The 25,842-nt window shown below is 38.9% G+C and overlaps 1 protein-coding gene across 1 annotated transcript in view; it reads left to right on the forward strand.

Annotated features, from left to right (window-relative positions):
- The window catches only part of LOC114820027 (receptor-like protein 7), a 69,393-nt gene extending 44,859 nt beyond the window's left edge, over positions 1-24,534 (forward strand). Inside the window, exon 2 of the mRNA XM_070809473.1 lies at positions 21,393-24,534. Within this exon, the coding sequence (XP_070665574.1) occupies positions 21,393-24,233 (2,841 nt within the window). The 3' untranslated portion in view covers positions 24,234-24,534. The remainder of the gene's footprint in view (positions 1-21,392) is intronic.
- The last annotated feature ends 1,308 nt before the right edge of the window (positions 24,535-25,842 follow it).

The following is a 25,842-nucleotide window of genomic DNA, read 5'->3' on the forward strand; positions in this document are numbered from 1 at the left end:
CATCTAACCAATCCACAAAACTTTCCTTCTCTGATGACCCAGAACCAGAAGCATTCTCCTCACCCTTCTTCTCAACCTTTTTTCTCATTTTAATCCCTCTTACAAGACCCATCAGCGCACAGCCCACAACCACTAAATCGAATCAAAACCCAGAAACCCTCCAGCCCCAAACAACAGAAAGAACACAAACCTTTGACATGTGGGTTTGTGTTTGTTTAGGACAACGTTGCAACACGAGAGAGAGACATGGGCATTGCTGCTTTTACTGTTGGCTGCTGAGAGATCTCGGCCGTTGGTGAGTTGGACGGAGCTTTATGAATTAGGGAGGAGATCTACGGTAGGGAAGTAGGCGGAAGGGCAGAAGGAGCGGTTTAAAAGGCTGGTGAAGAAGAAGGTGGTGGCGACCAAGAGGAGGACTCCGATCTGGTACGTGCGGGTGTAGAGAGGCTGCTGGTGGTACTGCACACTGAATGGTCGGTGACAATAAATTACGCTTCCCATTTTCAGGGTGTGGAAAAGAGTATCTATCTTCAAGATCTAGGAAAATGGTCATCTCATGATGCAATTGGAAAAGTCTTGGACATGACCTGACCATCTTTGAGATATGGGTTGCAGAGAATCTATGGCTTCTGAGAAAGGGCAAAAAGTAGTCTATATTTAGAGACATGAAAAGACGCGGTGGTAGCTGTGTTGTTGAGAGAGAGATGGAAACTGCAATTTCAGAGAAGGTGCAGATGACGGAGAGAGAGAAATGGAAATGGCGGAGAGCTGGAGGTTTCCGAGATGGCTGACAAACATGGTGTGATAGGAGCATATTTATACGACTTAGTTAGCTTGTTTTCTTGCTTTTAATTAGCTAAACTATGATAATTATAGTGTTTAAAGTTATTTTCGTGCAATTTCAGGTTTTAGTGTCAAAGTATGCAAAAAGAAGCAATTTGGAACATTCTAGAGCATTTTTGGGCCAAGATTGGATTGTGCAAGCATGGAGGCATGAGGATGGACGAATTTGAAGACAAAAGAGGCTATGAACATGCTAAAAATCTGGTGAAACAAATATAAGTTGCAAGAAGGGATAAATTTCTAGAAGGATTGACCAAAACTTCACTCAAAACCAAGAAATTCTTCAATGCCGTGGGCATTGATTCACTTTCACCAGAAATTTGAGTGATGATGCAATGCTTAAATCACCATGACATGTGAGTGGATGATGCAATGCTTAACTCACCATGACATGTGAATGGATGACTCAATACCTAACCCACAAACAATTCCCACTCTTTGCCATGCTCACCTACTCAATTCCACCAAAATTTTGTGTTAAACAAATCCATCCTTTTCCTATAAATACCATGGCAACAACCTCATTCAAATCATCCAGAAATTAACCATTCTCCAAGCCTTTCCTTGCCTCTCCTACATATCTAAACCCCTTCCCATCCATTCCTCCAAATAACCAACCCTTCAACATCATTCCAACCTTGTTGTTGCGGCAAGGAGAAGGAGAAAAGTCCTTGGACGCGCTTGCTATCCAACATGGATCATTGGAACGTTTAGGTGCTTTCTTCCCTTTGTTTTTCAATGGTTAAATTTGTTTATCTTTGTTTTGTAATAATGAGGAACTAAACCCCCCTTGGCTAGGGGGGATTCGAAACCATGTTAATGCTTGCAATATGATTTGATTACTTTTAATTGCGTTTCATAAGTTATGAATTCGATTTACTTATCTATTTGATTGATAACATGTTTATGTATGTCGATTAAGAATGCATACTTAATTTACATGCATGAATTTGATGCTAGAATATAAGTGAATTTCACCTAATCGTTATGAACTTATATTCACAAGTAGTGAAGGTTGTTATCCACAATCGTGTTAAGTGAATTCTAGGCTGGATTAACATGCGTATTCTATAGTTATGAATGCCTAGTCAATGTTTATGATTTCCGTTGAACTTAATGATCTTTGTTGAATGTCTCTATCATGCGTATTCCATAGTTAGGGACTTTGATGAGGAATAATTTGGTTGTAATGCGTATTCCATTCAATCCAATGAATCTAGGGAAATCTAAGAGTTAATTTAAGCGGACCTAATTAACTTGGAACATTGTCATTCACAATTTATTGAAAGAACAACTGAAAATCAATTTAGGTTGCATATGTGTCATGTGTGGAGAAGAACCCTCTAGCTAGTCCGTCACCTATCCTTTCACCTTAATTTCATGCTTTTGTCAACTCTGTAATTTATTTAAGTTTAATTTACTTCTCGTCAAAACCAAACCCCCCCATTATTAAATTATATTATTTAGTTAGTTTTCATTGTTGTTAGTCTTTTAATTCAATTTCCGTCCATTTCAGTTCCTAGTGTCTAATTTGATTGTTTTCATTATTTTGAGTCATTCTAAGTGTGTTTCAAGTTATTAGAGTTTTTAGCCTAGTTTTGTGTCCTTGAGTCTTATTTAATATTTTTAATAGATTAGCAATCCCTCCTAATCCCCGGCCTAGAACGATACCCTACTTACATCTATACTACAATTGTCAAAAAGAGGGTTTAATTTGTGTGTCAAATAATTCTCACATCAAATTTTGGCGCCGTTGCCGGGGATTAGCAACTTTTCTAATCCCCCATTGTTTCTTTTTATTTCTTTTTCGTGTCTTTTGTTTTAGTTACTGACTTTGTTTCTTTTCTTGTCTTATGTTTTTAGTTTCTGTTTTTGTTTTGTTTTGTTTATTTTACTTTTGATATTTGATTTAGTTTTCTTTCTTTGATTTTAGGTACTAGAGAAGTAAGACATGGATTTTGCTAGCATTCAAGCTCAATTGGCAAATCTTACTTCTCAAATGTCGCAGTATGCCGAAAGGACCACAATGCAAAATGTCCCTATATTTGGTGCATCTTATAGGCAAGGATATCAAGCCAATCAATGTTCACAAAAAGATTGGAGTGATCATTCAAACTCTATGTGGTGGGAAGCTCAACAAGTTCAACATGAAGGATATTGGCAACCATATGAGGAGTTCTATTCAGGACCTATGCAGCCACTACAACCTCATATACAATATGCCCAATCAAACTCAGATTCGTCAATAGATTACAATCAAATTTTTGATGAATTAAATTCTTTGGTGCAGGGCTCACAAAATCAAGCCAAGGAGGCTCAACAAGATGGATATTGGCAGCAATCTGAGGAGTTTTATTTAACGCCTATGCATCCACCACCGCATACCCCACAACAATTCCAATCAAATTCAAGTATGTCCATGGATAGTGATCAAATTCTTCAAGTACTAATCTCTTTGACGCAGGACCAACAAAATCAAGACAAGAAGTTGGATAAATTGATGAGTCAAATGGGAGAGATTATGGAATTCATGGTACAAATTCAAGAGCAAAGTGAACTCTCCAGCTCAACTGTTGAAAATTCGAAGGAAGATTTTGAAATCCACGATGCTATCACTTTGGAAGGTGACATGAAGGATGAAGCTGTCCCAGAACTATCCAAACACAGCCCGAACATGGATGAATTGCTGCTGCAAGCAGAAGAGGAGGAGGACGACCTGGGCAGTTTAGAAGAATTCTTGCTGCAAGCTCCTCAAATCCCTATGTCATCCAACTCATGTGAGGAAGTTCTAAATTCACTTCATTCTAACATTATTCCACTGAACGTCCTTTATCCTTGCAGGTTTTTTATTCCAAATATCAAAGAGAGTGAAAAAGACATTGTGGAAGCTCTTCCAAAGGTGCAAAGTGATATCCCAATTCTTGGTGCACCAAAACAAGTTCCCGATGGTATTGAAACGTTCAAAGAACCTTGCACACCAAGAAAAGGGATTCAAGAAAATGAAGTGGTTGAAGCATATCAAGAATACATCCAAGAGGCTGTGCATGAGACAATCAAGCCCAAAGCAGTTGAGTTTGATGACACGGGATAAGCCACAACCATCATAGTAAACCTGGCCAAGTTCAAAGTCCCGGAAATGTTCAAAAATGTGGTGTTTGTCATTGAGTTTGTGTCGGAAAAAGAAAGTAAGCCATCTTCTCCAATTTTAATTTTAATTTATACTAACATGTTTCTGATTTTGATGATTCAGGCACCCACTCTTGAATTTAAACCATTGCCGAATCATTTCAAGTATCACCTCCCATTAAAAGATAAATTCCATGCATTGGAGCCGAGGGGAGTTTAAAGGAAAGATTCGTCCGGCTAAAGACGTTAAATCAAGCGCTTCTTAGGAGGCAACACAAGCATTCAACGAAGGGAGACTTTGGAATCGCTAGCCAAATCAGATTTGCATTCTTACACCCTTATCTTTACTGCTTTCATTTTGTTTTGTTCAGTTAGTTGTGTTATTTGGTTGATTTCTGTGAGTTTGTGTTATTTAGTTTAAGTGTGGGGGCAGGTTAAACAAAGTCTTTTTACATTAATTTACATATTTAATAAAAATAAATAAATAAATAAAATAAAATAAAATAAAAACACTTAAAAAAAAAAACATAAAAGTAAAAATATTTTACAATGATGTGTAAACTAATAGCATTCATTGGTCAGGTGGTGCTTCAGTAGTCGGCGGAGCTTCAGCAGTCGGTGGGACCACGGAAGGAGGAGGTATCGGAGGTTGATCAGTTGGAGCTTCACTACGCGGTGCTGCCCCAGAAGACGAAGGCAGATGCGGTTGGAACAAACCCACAAACCTTCGGTGATCAAGTAAAATCTGACCATCATTTTCCTGCAGCTGGTTAATTTTCCTCTTCATGTTTGTGGCATAACTGTGTGCAAGCTTATGCAATTGTTTATTTTCATGCTTGAGTCCTTTAATCTCCTCTTTGAGACTCTGTATTTCAGCCACCAACGATTCAACGTGACGGGTTCGAGCAAATAGGCGTTGGGCCATGTTGGACACAGAACCCGCACACTGCACGCTAAGAGCCAGAGACTCCTTAACCGCCAATTCATCAGACCGTCTAGCGAGCAGTCTGTTATCTCTGGGGGTGACAAGGTTCCGGGCCACCACCGCAGCTGTCATTTCATTTTTCATCACCGAATCCCCCACGGTAAGGGGACCGGTAGGGGATATGAAGGATGGGCGCCATATGTTGTCTGGTGAAGGCGGAGCTGCCTCTTCACCAATGTTCAAGTCAAAACGACGATCGGAAGGGCCAGACATTTTTCAGAATGGTAAAGAAAGAAGAGATCGGACAGATTAAGATTTTGGAAGTGCAAGAAGGGAGTGTTTACAGGAGAGAGCTCAAGTGTGTTGTGGAACAAAATTAACGCCTCTATAAAAAGAAGAAATCAAAGAGGCGCTCCTCAGAAATCGAAGAAGCGTCATTTCGCAAATCGAAGAGTCGGGGCTCCTTTCTCAAAAGTCGGATTCTTTTCTCAAAAGAGGCGTTTCATTTCTTAAAGGCTGGGCTTGCTTAGAAACCACGAGCCGAACCCCGGATTTCAAAAGATCAATTTGTCCAGACGTGTTGTCACTCGTCACATGCAACTGGCAGCTTTGCGGAAATTACGGGCAGCTTTGTCAGAAAGCGCATAATATGTACTATTCATTCATCCACCGGCTGCCGACAATGAGTGAGAGAATAGTTCCGGTTGTGAAGAAAAGTCCCATAAGTATCTACCTTCGCCTTCCCACAGCAAAGGCACACCCTTTCAACACTTCTTCATCTCCGAGAATGTATTCCCAAAGAAACCTTTCAAGTCACTCTGTATTTTTCATCCCTTGGGGTACCTCTGCAAACAACCCATCCAAAGCAAAAGTATTTCATATCATGAAGGTTGAAAGCAAGAGTATCTCATATCATGCTTTCTCCCTGTCCTTTCTCCAGCCAGCTCTTGCTCTCGAGTACTCATCATCTTATGCTTTCTCTTTGTTTCTCACTTATAAGGGAAGTGAAGATGATACCTCGAAGCATGTGGAGACAACGTGCTGATTCATCCTCAACTAAGGACAAGGAGAAAGAGAGCAAGAGGTGGGCACTTGGAAAGATTGAAGAAAGAAACAGACCAACACCTCTCACTCGTGCCTGCCCGTCGTGCAGAAGAAACAAGCAGAGAAGAATGCAGCTTGCACAATCATCCCAGCAGAAGGAGTCTGAGATGAAGAACTAGAGAAGCTGCCACATCTGCTTGGAGAACAAATAAGGAACTGCAACATCACCAAAGAGCAAAGCTTCGCCGTACAATATCATCAAATCATCACTTGCAAGTAAAAAGCTAAGTGTCACCCCGTTCAAGAGGAAAGCTGTGGAAAGTCAACAAGCACGACCAATGATCACTTATTAGTTCTATTCATTGTCTTTTATCGTGATTTTCAATTTTTCGTTTGCAATTTTTTTTACATTTTCTTGCCTTACTTAACTGAATTATTTCTTTTCTTTGCAGGAATTTTTGGTTATTTCCACCCTTGAAGTTGATTGCAGAATTTTAGCTTGGGGGGTCATCGCTTGGTTTTACTGCAAACTAGGGAAGTTTTCAGTCCAATTGCTTTATTTTGTTTCTTATTATTTATTTATTTTATTTTTATTTGCATTATAGTGTTTTCTGACATTGGGGACAATGTCCAGTTTAAGTTTGGGGGTAAAGAGTATAAAAATGACCAAATTGAAATTTTTTTTTTTTTGTACCTTCAACTACGAACGAGTTTCATTTGTTTCCATGTTGTTGCTTTTTGTTTTCTTAATTAGTTTTGTTTTCTTTAAAAAAAAAAATTTAAAAAAAAATCGGAAATTTTAAAAAAAATCCAAAAATATTGTCTTGTTTCCCTTATTGTTTTGAATTAGATTTTTGTTAGTTTCCCGACCCAATGATATAATTGGATCAAATTTGAACCATGATCATCAAGAACTTAGTTAACATGTGTTTTGTGAAATTCCTAATTCTCTTGTTAGTTTTGTACATGTTTGACCATCTTTGAAAAACCAAATGCACATAGCCTTGTTAATGTGAAACTAAAGTATGACTTAAAGCTTCATATGTGAATTTAGTGACCATATACATCCTATGTGAGTTTTTGAGCCGATTGAAAGTGTGTGCATTTTTCATACACTCCTATTCTTTCATGTGTGATGAACTTATGTGAGATACATCTCTAGAACTTGCGTAACGATCTTTCGAAATGTTTGTCATTGATTGCATGAATTTGGAAATGATAGAGGCATTAGGTTTACCACTATGGCCCAAATAACCATGTTTCCCAAAGAAAAATGATATAATTAGATTGCCAATTTGAGCCGTGTACGTTGAGCCTTTTATTTCTTATCACCAGATATGTCTACCCTTATACCTGAAACATTTTTCCTTACCCTTTCCAAGCGAGCAATGCGAGATTGTCTTATGAGAAATGTTTGTGAAGTACTTTGAAGGTGTTTGGCAAAAGAATAAATGTGGGGGTATTTCATGTTTGTATTTAAAAAAAAAAAAAAAAAAGAGAAAAAAAAAAGAAAAGAAAAAGAAAGATTGTATACAAAGAAAATAAAAAGTTTTTCAAGTTTCAGTTAAGGGTGTGGTTGGAGGTGCTAGAAGAATCGCTGGAAAGATGGAAAGATTGAGTTCTTATAAATCTAAACAAAAGAATTGCTTGCAATGTAGCTTGGAACTTGTGTTTTCCTATTCTTTCGTTTCAATAACCCTATCCCTAAGCCTCATTACATCCAATAAAAGTCCTCTTGATTTAAGTTTTGCAATTATGACTGTGGAGAAGTGATCTTTATGCAAGCTTATGGTAGAAATTTCACATTTGATTCTTTGAGCGAAACACATTTAAACTAAACACATGTGTGATTGAGTGTATATCCCGTGAGAAGGTTGCTAGTTTTCATATGATGATTTTAAAAATAAAAAAATAAAAAAAAATTTTGAAATTGCATTAGCATGGCTATCTCACACACTACACTTCAAGGATGATTTAAAGATTACTGCTAATATTTGAATAAGGAAGATGAACTTGGATTAGCTTGTTTGGTGCTAGCTATGATTCTTGTTGATTTGTGTTCTCAAATGAAATTCTATGAGGGTCACATAGGGGGAAGCTAATGTTTTTCTTGTTACTACTTGTTCTTGTTTTCTTTGTTTTGCTCGAGGACTAGCAAAAGCTAAGTGTGGGGGAAATTGATAGGAGTATATTTATACGACTTAGTTAGCTTGTTTTCTTGCTTTTAATTAGCTAAACTATGATAATTATAGTGTTTAAAGTTATTTTCGTGCAATTTCAGGTTTTAGTGTCAAAGTATGCAAAAAGAAGCAATTTGGAACATTCTAGAGCATTTTTGGGCCAAGATTGGATTGTGCAAGCATGGAGGCATGAGGATGGACGAATTTGAAGACAAAAGAGGCTATGAACATGCTAAAAATCTGGTGAAACAAATATAAGTTGCAAGAAGGGATAAATTTCTAGAAGGATTGACCAAAACTTCACTCAAAACCAAGAAATTCTTCAATGCCGTGGGCATTGATTCACTTTCACCAGAAATTTGAGTGATGATGCAATGCTTAAATCACCATGACATGTGAGTGGATGATGCAATGCTTAACTCACCATGACATGTGAATGGATGACTCAATACCTAACCCACCAACAATTCCCACTCTTTGCCATGCTCACCTACTCAATTCCACCAAAATTTTGTGTTAAACAAATCCATCCTTTTCCTATAAATACCATGGCAGCAACCTCATTCAAATCATCCAGAAATTAACCATTCTCCAAGCCTTCCCTTGCCTCTCCCTACATATCTAAACCTTCCCCATCCATTCCTCCATATAACCAACCATTCAACCACCATAACCACCTTGTGCCGCCACCATTGAAGGAGAGGAGGAGTAGTGCCGTGCTTATGCAATCTGCAACTATTAGAGTGTTTGGAATTCTTTCTTCTTTTAATTCTATGTTCATGTTTAATTTAACTTGCTGTTCAATTATGTTAAACATGTGGAACTAATTTCTTTTTGGCTAGAGGTTAATTCAAAGCCATGAATATATTTGTAATATGAATTGATTACCTTCAGTTGTGATTTCTGAGTTGTGATTTAATTTGCTTAACTGCTTGATTGATAACTTATTTTTGTATGTCGATTAAGAATGCATACTTAATTTACATGCATGAATTTGATGCTAGAATATAAGTGAATTTCACCTAATCGTTATGAACTTATATTCACAAGTAGTGAAGGTTGTTATCCACAATCGTGTTAAGTGAATTCTAGGCTGGATTAACATGCGTATTCCATAGTTATGAATGCCTAGTCAATGTTTATGATTTCCGTTGAACTTAATGATCTTTGTTGAATGTCTCTATCATGCGTATTCCATAGTTAGGGACTTTGATGAGGAATAATTTGGTTGTAATGCGTATTCCATTCAATCCAATGAATCTAGGGAAATCTAAGAGTTAATTTAAGCGGACCTAATTAACTTGGAACATTGTCATTCACAATTTATTGAAAGAACAACTGAAAATCAATTTAGGTTGCATATGTGTCATGTGTGGAGAAGAACCCTCTAGCTAGTCCGTCACATATCCTTTCACCTTAATTTCATGCTTTTGTCAACTCTGTAATTTATTTAAATTTAATTTACTTCTCGTCAAAACCAAACCCCCCCATTATTAAATTATATTATTTAGTTAGTTTTCATTGTTGTTAGTCTTTTAATTCAATTTCCGTCCATTTCAGTTCCTAGTGTCTAATTTGATTGTTTTCATTATTTTGAGTCATTCTAAGTGTGTTTCAAGTTATTAGAGTTTTTAGCCTAGTTTTGTGTCCTTGAGTCTTATTTAATATTTTTAATAGATTAGCAATCCCTCCTAATCCCCGGCCTAGAACGATACCCTACTTACATCTATACTACAATTGTCAAAAAGAGGGTTTAATTTGTGTGTCAAGTAATTCTCACATTATGGTGGTAGCTGTGTTGTTGCCAAAGTTGCAGATGATAGTCAAGGCAATGGGTCTTTGTCTCTGTCTTTAAATTAGGCAGTTTTTTGGGAGAAAAATAGGGCGGAAGATTCGAGAAAGAGAAAAATGGGTTTTTGGATGGTTTTTTAAAACTGCACAGAGTCTGCGAAGGTTTTCTGGAAAAGCCCAAAGAGTGAGGTTTTCTAGGTTTTTGGGTTTCTGCAGTTTCCCGGTGGTGAGATGAAAAAAATGAAAGAGAACCGACATAGTTTTTCGTGTCGATTTCCCACAGACAACGCCAAATGTTGATGCACAAAACCGTAGGGGTCTTGGAACGTAAATCCGACCGTGAATCTGCAAGAAAGTAAAGAACACAAGATGTATCGTGGTTCACCCCAATGTTTGGGCTATGTCCACACTGATGTTGATTGTATTTCTCTGTAAGGGGGAATCCCCCAGAGAAAAAGAGAGTTTGAGAGAGCTTTGCTCTGAATATAAGAGCCTCTATTTGGGGATGTGAGGCTTGAGGATTGTGAGGGTGAGGATGCCCTTTTATAGACTAAGGGCTCCTCCCCATTTACATGAATCATGGGCTCAATGTCAGGAAGCCCAAGTAACGAGGTCCAATATAATATGGTACCAATAGCATCAATATTCAATTTGAACATCCCATCAATGGCATACTCATTTCCCACAAAAACATCATTCTTTGTGAGAGTATACATATCAGCCCCAATAGTTTGAGTGAATCTAGCATTGTTGATTAGATAACCTGAAACCAGGTTCTTTCTTATTTCTGGAACATGCAGTACATCTTTTAGAATGACAGTCTTCCTCGAGGTGAATTTTAGCTCTACTTCACCAGTTCCAGCAACATTCGTTGAGTGAGAGTCTCCCAACAAAACCCTTATGTCCTCAGCTTCAGAATAGGACTTAAAAAGTCTGCGATCATGGCAGACATGGCGCGAAGCTTCAGTGTCTACCCACCACCCCTCGGATCCGTCAACTATGTTAACCTCTGATATCATAGCAATGAGTTGATCCTCAGTCAGATTAGCTTGATGAGTAATCCGACGTTTGTTGTGACAGTTCCTAGCCAAGTGCCCAGGTTTGTCACAGTTGTAGCACAAAAAATGGCACAACGGCTTCATCTCATGAGGGGGTACCTTCCTATTCTAACTTTGCTGAGGATTTTGGAAGTTTGGTCGATTTTTGTTGTTGTTGCGATTCTTGGTGGAATTCTTTATATTCTTACCCATGGGTTTGAGCACTACTGCTGCATAAGTCCTCGAATGAGTCTTCTTGAGATTGTTGTTGTTTGAAACAACCAGCACTTCCTCCCTCATATCTTGTTTCCTGGCTTCTTCCTCGATTTGAAGGCGAGTGATTAGGCTTTCCAGTGAGAATTCCTTTGTCTTGTGCCACAGATCCTTCTTGAACTCCTTCCAACTTGGTGAGAGCTTGTCTATGATCACAGCAACCTGCAACTGTTCATCCAGATTCATGCCCTCATTGATGATCTCATGAGCAATCTTTTGCAGTTCGTGTGATTGCACTTCCATTGATTTGTCATCCATCATTTGAAACTTCATGTAGCGGCTGACTACAAATTTCTTTGCTCCTGCTTCTTCAGTGTCGTACTTTTTCTAGAGAGCATCATATAGTTCTTTAGCTATCTTACGAGAATAGTAGTAATCATATAGGTCATCACATAATCCATTCAAGACATAATATTTACAGAGAAAGTCAATATTAGTCTAGGATTGAAACAACTTGAACTGTTCAGCAGTGGGTTGATCAAGATGTGATGGCGTTTCAGACATGCAGTGGGTGGCAAGTTTCTTGGTGGTTAGAAAAAATAACATCTTTTGCCTCCAACGTTTGAAGTAGATTCCTTCAAACTTGATAGGTTTGTTCAGATCATTAGTAAAAGTGTTGTTTTCATTCTCCATTGCAGAAATTGAACGTCTTAAAATTGTTAGAGTTGCTACACAATAAAACAGGAACAATATTACCGGAGTATGAAGAACATAAAATGAAAATCTGTCTTGGGTTGAGTCGTAGACAATGTCACTTTCTTTAAGACGTTTCGCGGCTCTGCCCAATGTGTGTAAGCAGTTCAAATAACACCACATCATCCCCAGGATAAAACAGCCCAAAATCTCTCTGTCTAGACCTTCCTTTGCACTGAGGAAGATCCGAAAACACTCACCCTCTAGTTGCTCAGAATACTCAGTGTTATTAGCTAGGTTTTTTTCAGTTTTTTTTTTTTTTTTTGTGTGTCGACTAAAGAGAGGTCCTCAAATTTATATAGAAAAACCAAAGTTTAACGTTGAAGAGGTTGAGGGAAAGGTGGCCTAAGAATACAACAACAACAACAACAAAGCCTTTTCCCACTAAGTAGGGTCGGCTATATGAATCCTAGAACGCCATTGCGCTCGGTTTTGTGTCATGTCCTCCGTTAGATCCAAGTACTCTAAGTCTTTTCTTAGAGTTTCTTCCAAAGTTTTCCTAGGTCTTCCTCTACCTCTTCAGCCCTGAACCTGTTTCCCGTAGTCACATCTTCGAACCGGAGCGTCAATAGGCCTTCTTTGCACATGTCCAAATCACCGGAACCGATTTTCTCTCATCTTTCCTTCAATTTTGGCTACTCCTACTTTACCTCGGATATCCTCATTCCCAATCTTATCCTTTCTCGTATGCCCACACATCCCACGAAGCATCCTCATCTCCGCTACACCCATTTTGTGTACGTGTTGATGCTTCACCGCCCAACATTCTGTGCCATACAACATCGTTGGCCTTATTGTCGTCCTATAAAATTTTCCCTTGAGCTTCAGTGGCCTACGACGGTCACACAACACGCCGGATGCACTCTTACACTTCATCCATCCAGCTTGTATTCTATGGTTGAGATCTCCATCTAATTCTCCGTTCTCTTGCAAGGTAGATCCTAGGTAGCGAAAACGGTCGCTTTTTGTGATCTTCGCTAGATTGCTCCGGTCATTAGTGTGGATAAGTATATAAATGGATAGAGATAGGAAAGCAAACACAAGATGTACGTGGTTCACCTAGATTGGCTACGTCCACGGAATAGAGGAGTTCTCATTAATTGTGAAGGGTTTACACAAGTACATAGGTTCAAACTCTCCTTTAGTGAGTACAAGTGAATGATTTAGTACAAATGACATTAGGAAATATTGTGGGAGAATGATCTCGTAATCACGAAACTTCTAAGTATCGGAGTGTGGTATCGTCTTGATTTGCCTTATCTGTCTCATAGGTAGATGTGGCATCTTCTTTGGAAGTACTCTTCCTCCATCCAGGGGTGGTATCTTTAACTGGTGGAGATGCACAAGGTAATGTATCAATTTCACTTGAAGCTTACTTGTAGTTTCAGGCTTGGTCAAGCGCGATACAAACCATGTAGTAGGAGTCCCCCAAGTCGCCGAGCTAGGGGATCTGCTGAAAGAGTTGACAGACAAGGTAAGCAATCAGAGCTCCGGCTGATTGTTCACATTCTCCCTATCTTGCAGGCAGCATGAAGGATAAAGAGAAGAAAAATGAGAAGAGATGATATGGGATACTTTTGCTTTTGAAGAAGTAACTTTCCACAGGCTTATTCATAAACTGAGCTGGAAGGTTTTCTGGTTTCCTCCAGAGTATAAGGCCGACTGAAAAATTTGAGGGTCAAAACAAGTCCATCAAATCTAAAGTACGTTCGACCCTGCTGATATGGGATACTTTTGCTTTTGACAGAATAGTGGATGTATCGGCACGTGTGCTGTTACGCTTGTCTCCACATGCTTCCTTGTATCCTTCTCACTTGCCCTATCTGTTCCTCAGGCAGATGCGGTATCTTCCCTGGAAGCATAAGATGTTGAAAATGAGTACTCGAGAGCAATGCCAGGTAAGTAATCAGGTAAGGGGTTCCAGGCAGTCAGTTCCTGGCTGTAAGCTTGATTCCAAGTGCTGACTGATTGCTCTTTTTCTCCTTGTCTTGCAGGTAAGAACAAGGCCAAAGGAAAAGACAGGGAAAAAACATGATATGGGATACTCTTGCTTTTAACCCTGATGATATGAGATATTCTTGCTCTAGTATAGCTTGTTTGCAGAGGTATTATCGGGGGGAAAGAAAGCTGAATATTTCGAAAGGCTTCGTTGGGAGTGCCCTCTCAGATATGAGGAAGGGTTGAGCATTTTTGCAGGTCTGCCTGTTCGTTGGGGATGGAGGTCTACATATATAGGAGTCTCCCTAACAACAAGTAGTAATGTTATTCCTTTACCCTGCTTGGTCATAGCACGGTAGTGGGAGCTGCCAACTTCACATGTTTTAACTCTGTCAGAACACTTTGAAAAAGTGGTATGTGGTATCTGGAAAGCTGATGTTGCGTATGAAGATTACAGACAAGCTTTATCCAAGGAGATCCGGCTTTTGAAGTTGGGAAAATGGTGCCTCTTCGGTTTTCGAACAAGCAATCCTATCGGGGATCTGGCTCTCGAGATTCAGAGAACGATGCCTCTTCGATTTTTTAGAAAGCAATCATGCTGGGGGTCTGGCTCTCGAGATTCGGAGAGCGGTGTCTCTTCGATTTTTGAGAAAGTAATCATGTTGGGAGTCTGGCTCTCGAGATTCGGAGGGCGATGCCTCTTCGCTTTTGGAGCAAGCAATCTTGTTGGGAGTGTTTTCTCGAATGTGAGTAAAGGTTGGGCATGTTTGCTAGTCTACCTTGCCACGAAGCACAGAGGTTGACAAACAGGGACTTTCCAATTATCCAGCAATGGTACTGTTCCTTTACCCTCTCTTCGATTTTTGAGAAGGTAGTCATGTTGGGAGTTTGGCTCTCGAGATTCGGAGGACGGTGCCTCTTCGATTTTGGAGCAAGCAATCTTGTTGGGAGTGTTTTCTCGAACGTGAGTAAAGGTTGGGCATGTTTGCTAGTCTACCTTGCCACGAAGCACAGAGGTTGACACACAGGGACTTTCCAATTATCCAGCAGTGGTACTGTTCCTTTACCCTTGTGGGTAATAATATGGTAGCTAGACCTTCAAAATTTATGTGTCTAAACTTTGTTAGTGTTGTTTCTTTGTTATTCTTTTACCCTTCTTGGTCAGAGCGATGTAGTGGGAGCTGCAAGCTTCACGTGACTCAACTTTGGCAGAGAACTTTGGCAAAGTTATCTGTGGTACCCATGAGCTACTGTTGCGCGTGGGTTGAACAGTAAGATTCATGTGCTTTCTACTTCACCAGTAGTCTTCGACAGAATGCCCATAATTTCCGCAAAGCTGAGTATGCGTGTGACAGGTGCTGACAAGGCTGGAAAAGTAGGTGCCTCTTCGATTTCTGAGATCGGCCCTCGTGGTCTCTGAGCAGCCCAGCTTTTGAGAAAGCAAGCGCCTCTTCGATTTCTGAGATCGGTCTTCGTGGTCTTTAAACAGCCCAGCTTTTGAGAAAGCAAACGCCTCTTCGATTTCTGAGATCGACCCTCGTGGTCTCTGAGCAGCCCAGCTTTTGAGAAAGCAAACGCCTCTTCGATTTCTGAGCAGACGCCTCTTTGATTTCTGAAGCTCCGTCGAGTGCAGATTTTTATAAGGGCTGGCATTAAGTTCCAAAGCACACTTGAATCTCCACCAGTAGAAGCTCCATTCTTGCACTTCTAAGATCTTGATTTGTCCGACCTCTTCTCTCTTCAACACCTTTGAAAATGTCTGGCCCCTCCGACCGTCGTTTTGACTTGAACCTTATTGAAGAGGCAGCCCTGCCTTCTCCAGACAACATATGGCGCCCATCCTTCGTCTCCCCTATTGGTCCTCTTACCGTTGGGGATTCCGTGATGAAGAATGATATGACCGCTGCGGTGGTGGCCAAGAACCTTCTCACTCCCAAAGATAACAGACTACTTTCTAAACGGTCTGATGAGTTAGCTGTTAAGGATTCTTTGGTTCTCAGTGTTCAGTGTGCAGGTTCTGTGTCTAATATGGCCCAACGCCTATTTGCTCGAACCCGCCAAGTTGAATCATTGGCGGCTGAAGTGATGAGTCTCAAACAGGAGATTAGAGGGCTCAAGCATGAGAATAAACAGTTGCACCGGCTCGCACATGACTATGCTACAAACATGAAAAGGAAGCTTGACCAGATGAAGGAATCTGATGGTCAGGTTTTACTTGATCATCAGAGATTTGTGGGTTTGTTCCAAAGGCATTTATTGCCTTCGTCTTCTGGGGCTGTACCGCGTAATGAAGCTCCAAATGATCAATCTCTGATGCCTCCTCCTTCTAGGGTTCTGTCCAGTACTGAGGCTCCGAATGATCCCCCTCCGGTGCCTTCTCTTTCTGGGGCTCTACCGACTGCTGAGACTTCTCCTAAGCAACCTTTGTGAAAGCTCCCTCTTGTTTGTTTATTTTGACTCATGTATATGTACATATTTGTAACTTATCGGGGATATCAATAAATAAGCTTTCCTTCATTTCAACGTATTGTGTTAAATACACCAAAGCCTTCTTTGCTAAGTTCTTTGAATTTTCTTTTATTGAAGCTTGTATGTTGAAGCTTTGTGAGTGGAGCATGTAGGTTGAGGTAGTGTTCCCTTAATTTCTTGAGTGAGGAAAACTTCTCGGTTGGAGACTTGGAAAATCCAAGTCACTGTGTGGGATCGGCTATATGAATCTTAGAACACCATTGTGCTCGATCCTGTGTCATGTCCTTCATTAGATCCAAGTACTCTAAGTCTTTTCTTAGAGTCTCTTCCAAAGTTTTCCTAGGTCTTCCTCTACCCCTTCGGCCCTAAACCTCTGTCCCATAGTCGCATCTTCTAATCGGAGCGTCAGTAAAGGTGGCCTAAGAATCAGGCCAAAAAATCTGGAAGTGATCACCTAGTTGAGGAAGACTAGGTCTTTTCCTTTATCTTCAAAACCAAAATCTATTTGATAAAATACAAGTGGTCAACCATCAAAATAAGAAGGCTAGTTCCTGAATAAAACGATAACTATGGTTTTAAAATAAACACAAAGTTTCAACACTTATGTACACTGTGTTCTTCTCTCTTGCAAGCAATCACATCCACGGGATCATTCCAGAATCAGTATGCAAGGCGACATCTCTTCATGTTCTTGATATGTCCAATAATTCCTTTAGTGGCATGATTCCCCAGTGCTTAACTGCAAGGAACAGGTCTCTTGCAGTAATTAATTTAAGGAGAAACAAACTTTCTCGCACTCTTCCTGATAATTTTCCTCAGCACTGTAGTCTACGAAGTTTAGACCTCCATGGCAATGTGATTGGTGGTCAGTTCCCAAAATCTCTAGCCAATTGCACAATGTTAGAGGTGTTAAACCTGGGAAACAATCAGATAACAAATGTCTTTCCGTGCTTATTGATGAACATATCCAGCTTGCGTGTACTTGTCTTGCGTTCCAACAAATTTCATGATCGCATTGAATGCCTCAGCCTCAAGACCAATGGTCATTGGCCAAAGCTTCCAGTTATTGACATAGCTCACAACAATTTTAGTGGTGAACTACCAGGAAGATGCTGGAGAACCTGGCTAGCAATGATGGCTGACGAAGATGATGCCGAGTTTAAAATTGCCTACGACATCTTGAGTCCTTGGACCTTTCGGACAACAGATTGAGCGGAACAATTCCAGCAGAGTTTTCCAAACTTAATTTCCTCTCGTTCCTGGATCTCTCAAACAATCAACTAGTTGGGAAGATTCCAACCGGCACTCAGATTCAGTCTTTTTCAGCAGATTCTTTCGCAGGCAATAAAGGATTATACCTGCCACTGTTGAATTTTTGATGTGTATTTCATATCAAAACAATTACAAGATGAAACATTATATAGGAAAAGAAAGAGAACATAAGCCTAACTTGCCTAACTTGCCTAACTTGCCTAATTTCCTAACTTGCCTAACTTGCCTAATTTACACAAAGAAGGTTGACTAGCCTAACTTCACTAGTCATCCAACATGTTTATTTCATGCATGCATTTTAACAAAAGATATGACTTGCATGCATTCCAACACTCCCCCTCAAGCTGGATCGAGGGGATTCCTTGAGCCAAGCTTGGACAGAATGCGCATGAACTGAACCGTAGGAAGAGGTTTAGTAAAAATAACGCTTTGCTTCTTGCTGCGCCATGTTACCAAATTCCCACTTGAAATGGCTTCGTGCCGCAAACAAACAGTAATGGCTTCGTGCCGCAAACAAACAAACTTGAAATGGCTTCGTGCCGTAAACAAACAGTAATGGCTTCGTGCCGCAAACTTGAACAACGTTAGGTAGAGCTAAAGCATCCATCGAGCTCTCAGCTTCATAATGTTCTCCAGCCATCTTGGCTTAGAGTAAATGTTCTCCAACCATCTTGGCTTAGAGTAAATGTTCTCCAGCCATCTTAGCTTAGAGTAAAAGTTCTCCAACCATCTTGGCTTAGAGTAAAAGTTCTCCAGCCATCTTGGCTTAGAGTAAAAGAAACTTAGCGGAAACGATCAACAGAGCATCCATCGAGAACTCAGCTTCATAATGTTCTCCAGCCATCTTGGCTTAGAGTAAAAGAAACTTAGCGGAAACGATCAATAGAGCCAGGAATTTCGAGTTCCTGCTCTGATACCATGTTGAATTTTTGATGTGTATTTCATATCAAAACAATTACAAGATGAAACATTATATAGGAAAAGAAAGAGAACATAAGCCTAACTTGCCTAACTTGCCTAACTTGCCTAATTTCCTAACTTGCCTAACTTGCCTAATTTACACAAAGAAGGTTGACTAGCCTAACTTCACTAGTCATCCAACATGTTTATTTCATGCATGCATTTTAACAAAAGATATGACTTGCATGCATTCCAACCGCCACCATTAGATGACGGATCAGCAAGGTTGTCACCAAAATTAGAAGGCAAACAAATTCTGCGCAAGGAATTGATTGGGATCTGATATGTGTTGAAATTGGATTTATTGTTGGCTTTGGAATAGCTAGTGGATCAATTTTGTTTTGCAAGAGATGGAGTAAATGGTATTACAAAACTATGTATCACATTCACGTTAAGATATTCCCTCAGATGGAGGAAAGATTTGGCCCTCATCGAAGACATGCTCACATACACCAAAGGTGGACGCGTTGAAACGATTTTGAAGAACAATACAAGTGCTTGCAGTCACGTTTTCTCTTGAACTGTTTTGTATTCTGAGTTGTAAAGCTCCAACAGATGGGATTGAACCCCGTCGAAAGAAACGGTTCGTGGCACAAGCTTTGTAAGCCTCCTCTGCTAGAGTCTACTTGTCGGTTAGTTCCTTACTTGGCTAGTTGTTGACAGTATATTTCGTCTGTGTTTATTAAGTGTTTGTGCTATTTTACCAAAGAAATATCTCAAAAACTTAGCTCTCATACTTTCAAACATATTATATAATAATGAGCAATAATTTCAACCCTTTTACTATTATTTAATAATTATGGTGTTTTTTTTTTCTTCATATGTTTAATCTTTACTGCAGCCTCCTTCCTTGTTACTGAGATCAATATATCTTAATCGAGATTTATATCTTATGTACAAATTAATTCAAAATCAGAACAGTCATAGGTTTGAAATTTTCAATGAGAATGACAGAATGAAAACATCACAAATAAAAATTTCATGGATAAGGTTTGACTAGCAAAACAAAATAATAATAATAGAAAATAAAAGTTTGATAGCATTTCTTACATAAGAGATGTTGGTACTTTTTTTTTTTTTTTTGAACAAATGCATTTTTAATTTTAAATAAACTAATTATTTGTTAGTAAGAAATTAAGATGGAGTCTTTTAGCCTTCTTCTTATGTAGCTATTGTAACTCTTTTTTTGTTAATTTGTTATTACCCTATTCACCACACTATGTTTGGATAAGAGAAATCAACTTGAAATTTCAACAAAACTCATAATTTAGAAATTAATACGAACCAATTATATTGTTTGGATTCGTAAACATAGAAATTTAGAATTTCCGTGTAGAATAAAAACTTGGAATTTGAGACCTCTAATTTCCAAGTTTAAATTCCTTATAAATGTGTCATTCCAAATTTCTACAAGTGAAAGGTTAAAATAAAAGTTTATGTCTTTGTTCTATTAGGTTAACCAAACAAAAAAATTGACAATTCAAGAAAATAAAATTTCGTCATTTTTATTTCCGTTTAAAATTCTTTAGTAATTTTAAATTTTTTCATCCAAACCGTCCCTAAAGGTGATAATAACCCTATAATTATTAGCATTTTCTCCATCATCATTTTATTCATTATTAACTACCCAATCTTTTCTGTAAGTATTATTCTCTCCATTTGCTTCATCTTTTCTATTTTTACTTATTGGCTAAAGAAGGGTGTTCGTGTGGTGGATCTTTGGACTTTTTACATTTGTTCTAAGACATGTTTACATGATTTTCAAGCTTTCTGTTAATTAACAATCGGTGTTTGTGGCAAACGAAACATCTGTTCCTCTTGAGGGTAATGACAAGATTAAATTCTTTAACTCCGATATCGAGTCCCCTGTACTTTACATCTCTGCATTTTCAAATCAATTGTTATTAGTGGGAAAGATAGCTAGAATGTTAAACTGTTTTGCATTTATCCCATTTGTTATTAGTAGAACCCATGTATCTGAATGTGGGTATCACTCAGTTTCTGTAAGCTTTAGCCCCGTTGTAGGGCCAAATTTTACCCTCTCTTCTCCACTCAAGATTCAGTCAACATTGAATAAAATAGCCTACATTTAAAACCCCACAAGGGATATGGGGAAAGACTTTGAAGTCAACAAGTCAAGCAAACCACAACCAACTAACCAGTCACTTGCCCTTTCAACACTTTGATTTTTCTCTTGCCCGTTCAACATTTTGATGCCTTTTTTATTTCAACCCATGAATATATGCCAACAACTAAGACCAAATTGGTGTTTGGTTCACACACCATTACACATTCTTCAGATGCATGCGTAATCATTCCCACCAAAAAACAAATTAAATTTACAAAGAAGAATAACTAGGGACCTGCCTAATCTGTTCCTTCCTTACATTTGGTGTCACATATCAGCAACAACTTCCGATGAAAACTCCTCTGCTTTCATGGCTTTTCTTACTCCGCATTTGCTATGTTTCACTCACCTTCCATACGCTTGTGGTCTCTACCCAATGTCCCGGCGATCAGCAATCTTTGTTGCTAAAATTGAAGAACACCCTCGCATTTAACCATACAGCGTCTAAAAAACTTGTGAAGTGGAAGAATGGATCGGATTACTGCTCTTGGGAAGGAGTGTCCTGCAAAAAGGGTTGTGTTTCGAATCTGGACTTGAGCAGCGAGGCGATTACTGGTGGACTTGATAATTCCAGTTCTCTTTTCGGTCTGAAGTCAATCGAGAACCTGAATTTGGCTTACAACAACTTCAAATACACTCAGATTCCTACCGAGTTCAAGCAGCTAACGGGTTTGACCAATCTGAACTTGTCGAATGCTGGCTTTGCGGGGCAGGTTCCGATTGAGATTTCACACCTTACGAGGTTGGTAACTCTTGATTTGTCTACCTTATATTTCCCCGGATTTCCTTCACTGAATCTTGAGAAGCCGAATTTGAATGTGCTCATTCGGAACTTTTCTGAGCTTCTTGAACTTTATCTTGATGGAGTGAATATATCAGCACAGGGGAATGAGTGGTGCCAAGCTATATCATCTTCACTGCCAAAATTGAGGGCGTTGAGCTTGTCCAATTGTAATCTTTCAGGCCCTATTGATAGTTCATTACTGAAGCTTCACTCACTCTCGGTTATTCGTTTAGATTACAATGATTTCTTTATTCAAGTTCCAGAGTTCTTCTCAAAGTTCCCAAATTTGACTTCCTTGCACCTACGTGGTTCTTGCTTATATACATGTTCTAGCTTATATGACAGAGGTTCTTGCTTATATGGTACATGTGCTGGCTTATATGGTACATTCCCAGAGAAGATCTTCCAGGTACCTACACTACAGACTATTGATTTGTCAGGCAATCAACAGCTTCAGGGTTCCTTACCAGAATTTCCAAAGAATGCATCTCTTCGGTCCTTGGTTTTAAGCGGAGCTAACTTTTCAGGGTTACTACCAAACTCTATTGGCAACCTCAAAATGTTGTCCGAGATAGATATTTCGTGGTGCAGTTTCACTGGATCAATCCCAAGGTCAATAGAAGACCTTCATCAATTGGTTTATTTTGACATGTCAGTCAACAAGTTCAATGGTTCAGTTCCATCCTTCAGTTTGGCCAAGAATCTGATCATGATAAATCTTTTTCACAATCAACTAACGGGTCAGATTAATTCCACTCACTGGCAAAACCTTACTAATCTGATGTATCTCGACTTGAGATCCAATCAATTAGATGGGACTGTTCCACTATCTCTTTTTTCTCTTCCCTTGCTGCAAAAGCTACAGATTTCCAAGAATCACTTCTCTGGTCAGTTGCCTGAATTTGCTAATAACTCTGTACTGGACACCCTTGATTTAAATAGCAACAATTTGGAAGGCCCAATTCCCATGTCCATTTCTAATCTCCGAGGGCTAAAGATTATTTCACTTTCTTCAAACAACTTCAGTGGGTCGTTTCCTCTCAGTGCTCTTCGACAGATAAGAAATCTTTCGAGTCTTGATCTGTCATACAACAGCTTGTTGATTACTTCTGCTGATATTAATTCCTCTTATTCTTCCTTTCCTCAACTTACCACATTGAAATTGTCTTCTACAAAGTTGAGAGAATTTCCGCATTTCTTGAGAAATCAATCAAATTTAGGCACTTTGGACCTATCACAAAACCAGATTCATGGTGAGATACCCAACTGGATTTGGAGGCTCATTAATCTTTCTGAACTAAATCTTTCTTGCAACTCCTTAGTAACACTAGAAGGTCCTTTACTTGGATATCCTCCTTCTCTGTCTATGCTTGACCTTCATTCCAACCAGCTTAAGGGACAAATTCCAATGCTTCCACAATTGGCCACTTATCTAGATTACTCAAGAAATAATTTCAGCTCAAGCATTCCGGCTGACATTGGTGATTTCCTTATGTACACTGTGTTCTTCTCTCTTGCAAGCAACAAGTTAAATGGAAGCATTCCAGAATCAATGTGCAAGGCACCATATCTTCAACTTCTTGATCTGTCCAGTAATTCCTTAAGTGGCATGATTCCCCAGTGCTTAATTGCAGGAAGCAGTTATATTGGAGTACTTAATTTAAGGACCAACAACCTTACTGGTGCTATTCCTGATAAATTTCCTCCATCCTGTAGTTTGCAAACGGTAGACCTGAATGGAAATCAGATAGGAGGCCAATTTCCAGAATCTCTAGGCAACTGCAACCAGCTAGAGGTGTTGAACCTTGGAAACAATCAGATCACTGGTACTTTTCCACGCTCTTTAAACAAAATGCCCCTATTACGTGTCCTTGTTTTTCGATCAAACAAATTTTATGGGCGCATTAGATGTCCTAAGACCTATGGCAGCTGGCCAAAGCTTCAAATTATTGACCTAGCACACAACAATTTCAGTGGTCATATACTCGGAAGATGCTTGAAAACCTGGCAGGCGATGATTGCCGACGAAGGTGCTGGCCTGTCACAACTCGACCACATCAAATTTCAGGTCCTATCATCACTCTCTCAGATATATTACGACGATAAAGTATTTGTTACCACCAAAGGTCTAGAGATGGAGCTGGTGAAGATTTTGACTATCTTCACCTCAATTGACTTATCGGGGAACAAATTCACCGGATCAATACCTGTGGAAATGGGAGAACTCAAATCGCTCTATGTCCTCAACTTGTCTAGTAATGCTCTAACAGGTGAAATCCCATCATCTTTGGGCAACTTACAACATGTTGAGTCCTTAGACTTGTCGAACAACAGCCTGAGCGGGAAAATTCCATCACAGCTCACAAACCTCACTTTCCTTGCATTCTTGAATCTCTCAAACAATGAACTGACCGGAAGGATCCCAACCTGCACTCAGTTTTCGACATTTCCAGCAGATTCCTTTGCAGGCAATGAAGGGTTGTGGGGGCCTCCTTTGACAGGTTATATCCCCTCAGGATTGCCACTACCAGCACCACTGAAAAAAGGTCATTCTAATGCTCGGCCTGAAATTGATTTTGATCTTATAAGTGCTGAGATTGGATTTATCTTCGGCCTTGGAGCTTTCATCGGGCCTCTCGTGTTCTGTAAGCGATGGAGGATATGGTATTACAAAACTGTGGAGAACATCTTCTTCAAGATATTCCCTCGTCTGGATAGAAGAAGCGGTTACAGAGGAAGACATGTTTACATAAACAGATTTTGGAGATAAACTCACACTCAATCATGCTTGGCTTGACCAAAACCCTATCTTTCTGGTTTCAAATTTTCATTTCCTAGCAAATAAGAAGCCGTCTGATCATATCGACGAGCTGATCTTGTTCTTAGTAAGATAAATGCATGTTAAAGTTCTGAATACATTAGCTTCTTGTTGAATTGCTGATTCGTCGAATATTGTAACGTAATCTTAATGTTTTGTGTGAACTGTGCTTGTTTAAAGCAAAACACTTCTTTCAGTTTTTATTCTTGTAAAGTTTGGATGAATGTGAAGTTTCAGTTTTTGTTCTTGTGAAGCTTCAACTTCTTCGGAATTTATTAAAACTTTGATCTCATTTATTGACACGGTTAATTGTTTCAGGATGTAGAGTCATAAATTTAGAAATTATACTTTCTAGCATCAATGGTTAATAGCGTCACTGCCCACAATTTGATAGTTCAAACCTAAAATCGAACCCTCAATAATCAACCGGATCGAAATTGAAGGAAAATTGTAGAACCTCAGAGTAGACATGTAGATGAGTGATCCAACTGATAAGCTAAGAAATCAAGTCTCCCTTGTTAGTGACAACATATCTACCTTTGCCTAAAGGGCAGAAAGATTCAGGGTATCCTAGTCTAAGGGAAACCAGGGTAGTTGGGGTAGGGCGCATCGCATGGGACCATATTTTTGACCGTTTAAGGCAGAATAAAAATCCAACTCCAAAGACTCCAAAACTGGGGGGCCATACGTAGTACATGTACCACTCAACGACTCCTTTTGCTTGTCTGGACTCTAAATTGGTATGGAACTCCAATCATTACCCTTGTTCATTAACCTTTGTGTATGTGCTTATTTCCCTCGATTTTTCCTCGTATATTTTGGTGTGAACACTGTTTTATGAGTTCGGGCAGGTTTGGTATTGCTTATGATTGTGCTCGGTAAAAAATGTTAGTGTTTATTGATCTTAAAAGCGTTTTTGGAGAAAACACTTGTACTTATTTGAAAGGCACTTTCTAGTATTTTGTAGGAAAGCACTTGGAGTTTTATTTAAGTAAACTTGTTTCTAATAAAAACACTTCTAGCAAAAGTGTTTAAGAACAAAAATGTTTCCTACAAAAATAGTCCTCGAGCTCGCAGTCTTTTTTATATGCAGATCATAGTATGATATAACAAAATAACTAATTTATGTCACCAAAAAGAAAAGTTAAAGCACTCCACATTAGAGCTAAGTATTGGGCTAGATTCCCCCTAGAAATCAAGCATGGCTTAACCTATTTTGAACTCACCAAACTGTCATATTTTTATTTTATTTTATTTTATTTTATTTACTTATAATTCAACATCTATGATAAAATGAGATTAAATTTGATGGTAAAAAATATTTGATGGCCCAAAATTAAATCTAATGCCTAAAATAATTTAAAAAAAATCATTTAAATCAAATTTCACTTACAACTTTATAAATACCTATGTATTTTTAATTAAAATTACTTATGGGAATTTAAATATGTTTAGGTTAAAATGTTCATAAAAATAAATTAGGATAATCTACATCAATTTTATTTTCAAAAAAGTTATTGACAAAAAATAATTAGGCTAAAATTATTATTTAATAATATCA

The sequence above is a fragment of the Malus domestica genome, chromosome 12 (assembly GCF_042453785.1).
Source record: "Malus domestica chromosome 12, GDT2T_hap1".
Taxonomy (NCBI): Eukaryota; Viridiplantae; Streptophyta; class Magnoliopsida; order Rosales; family Rosaceae; genus Malus; species Malus domestica.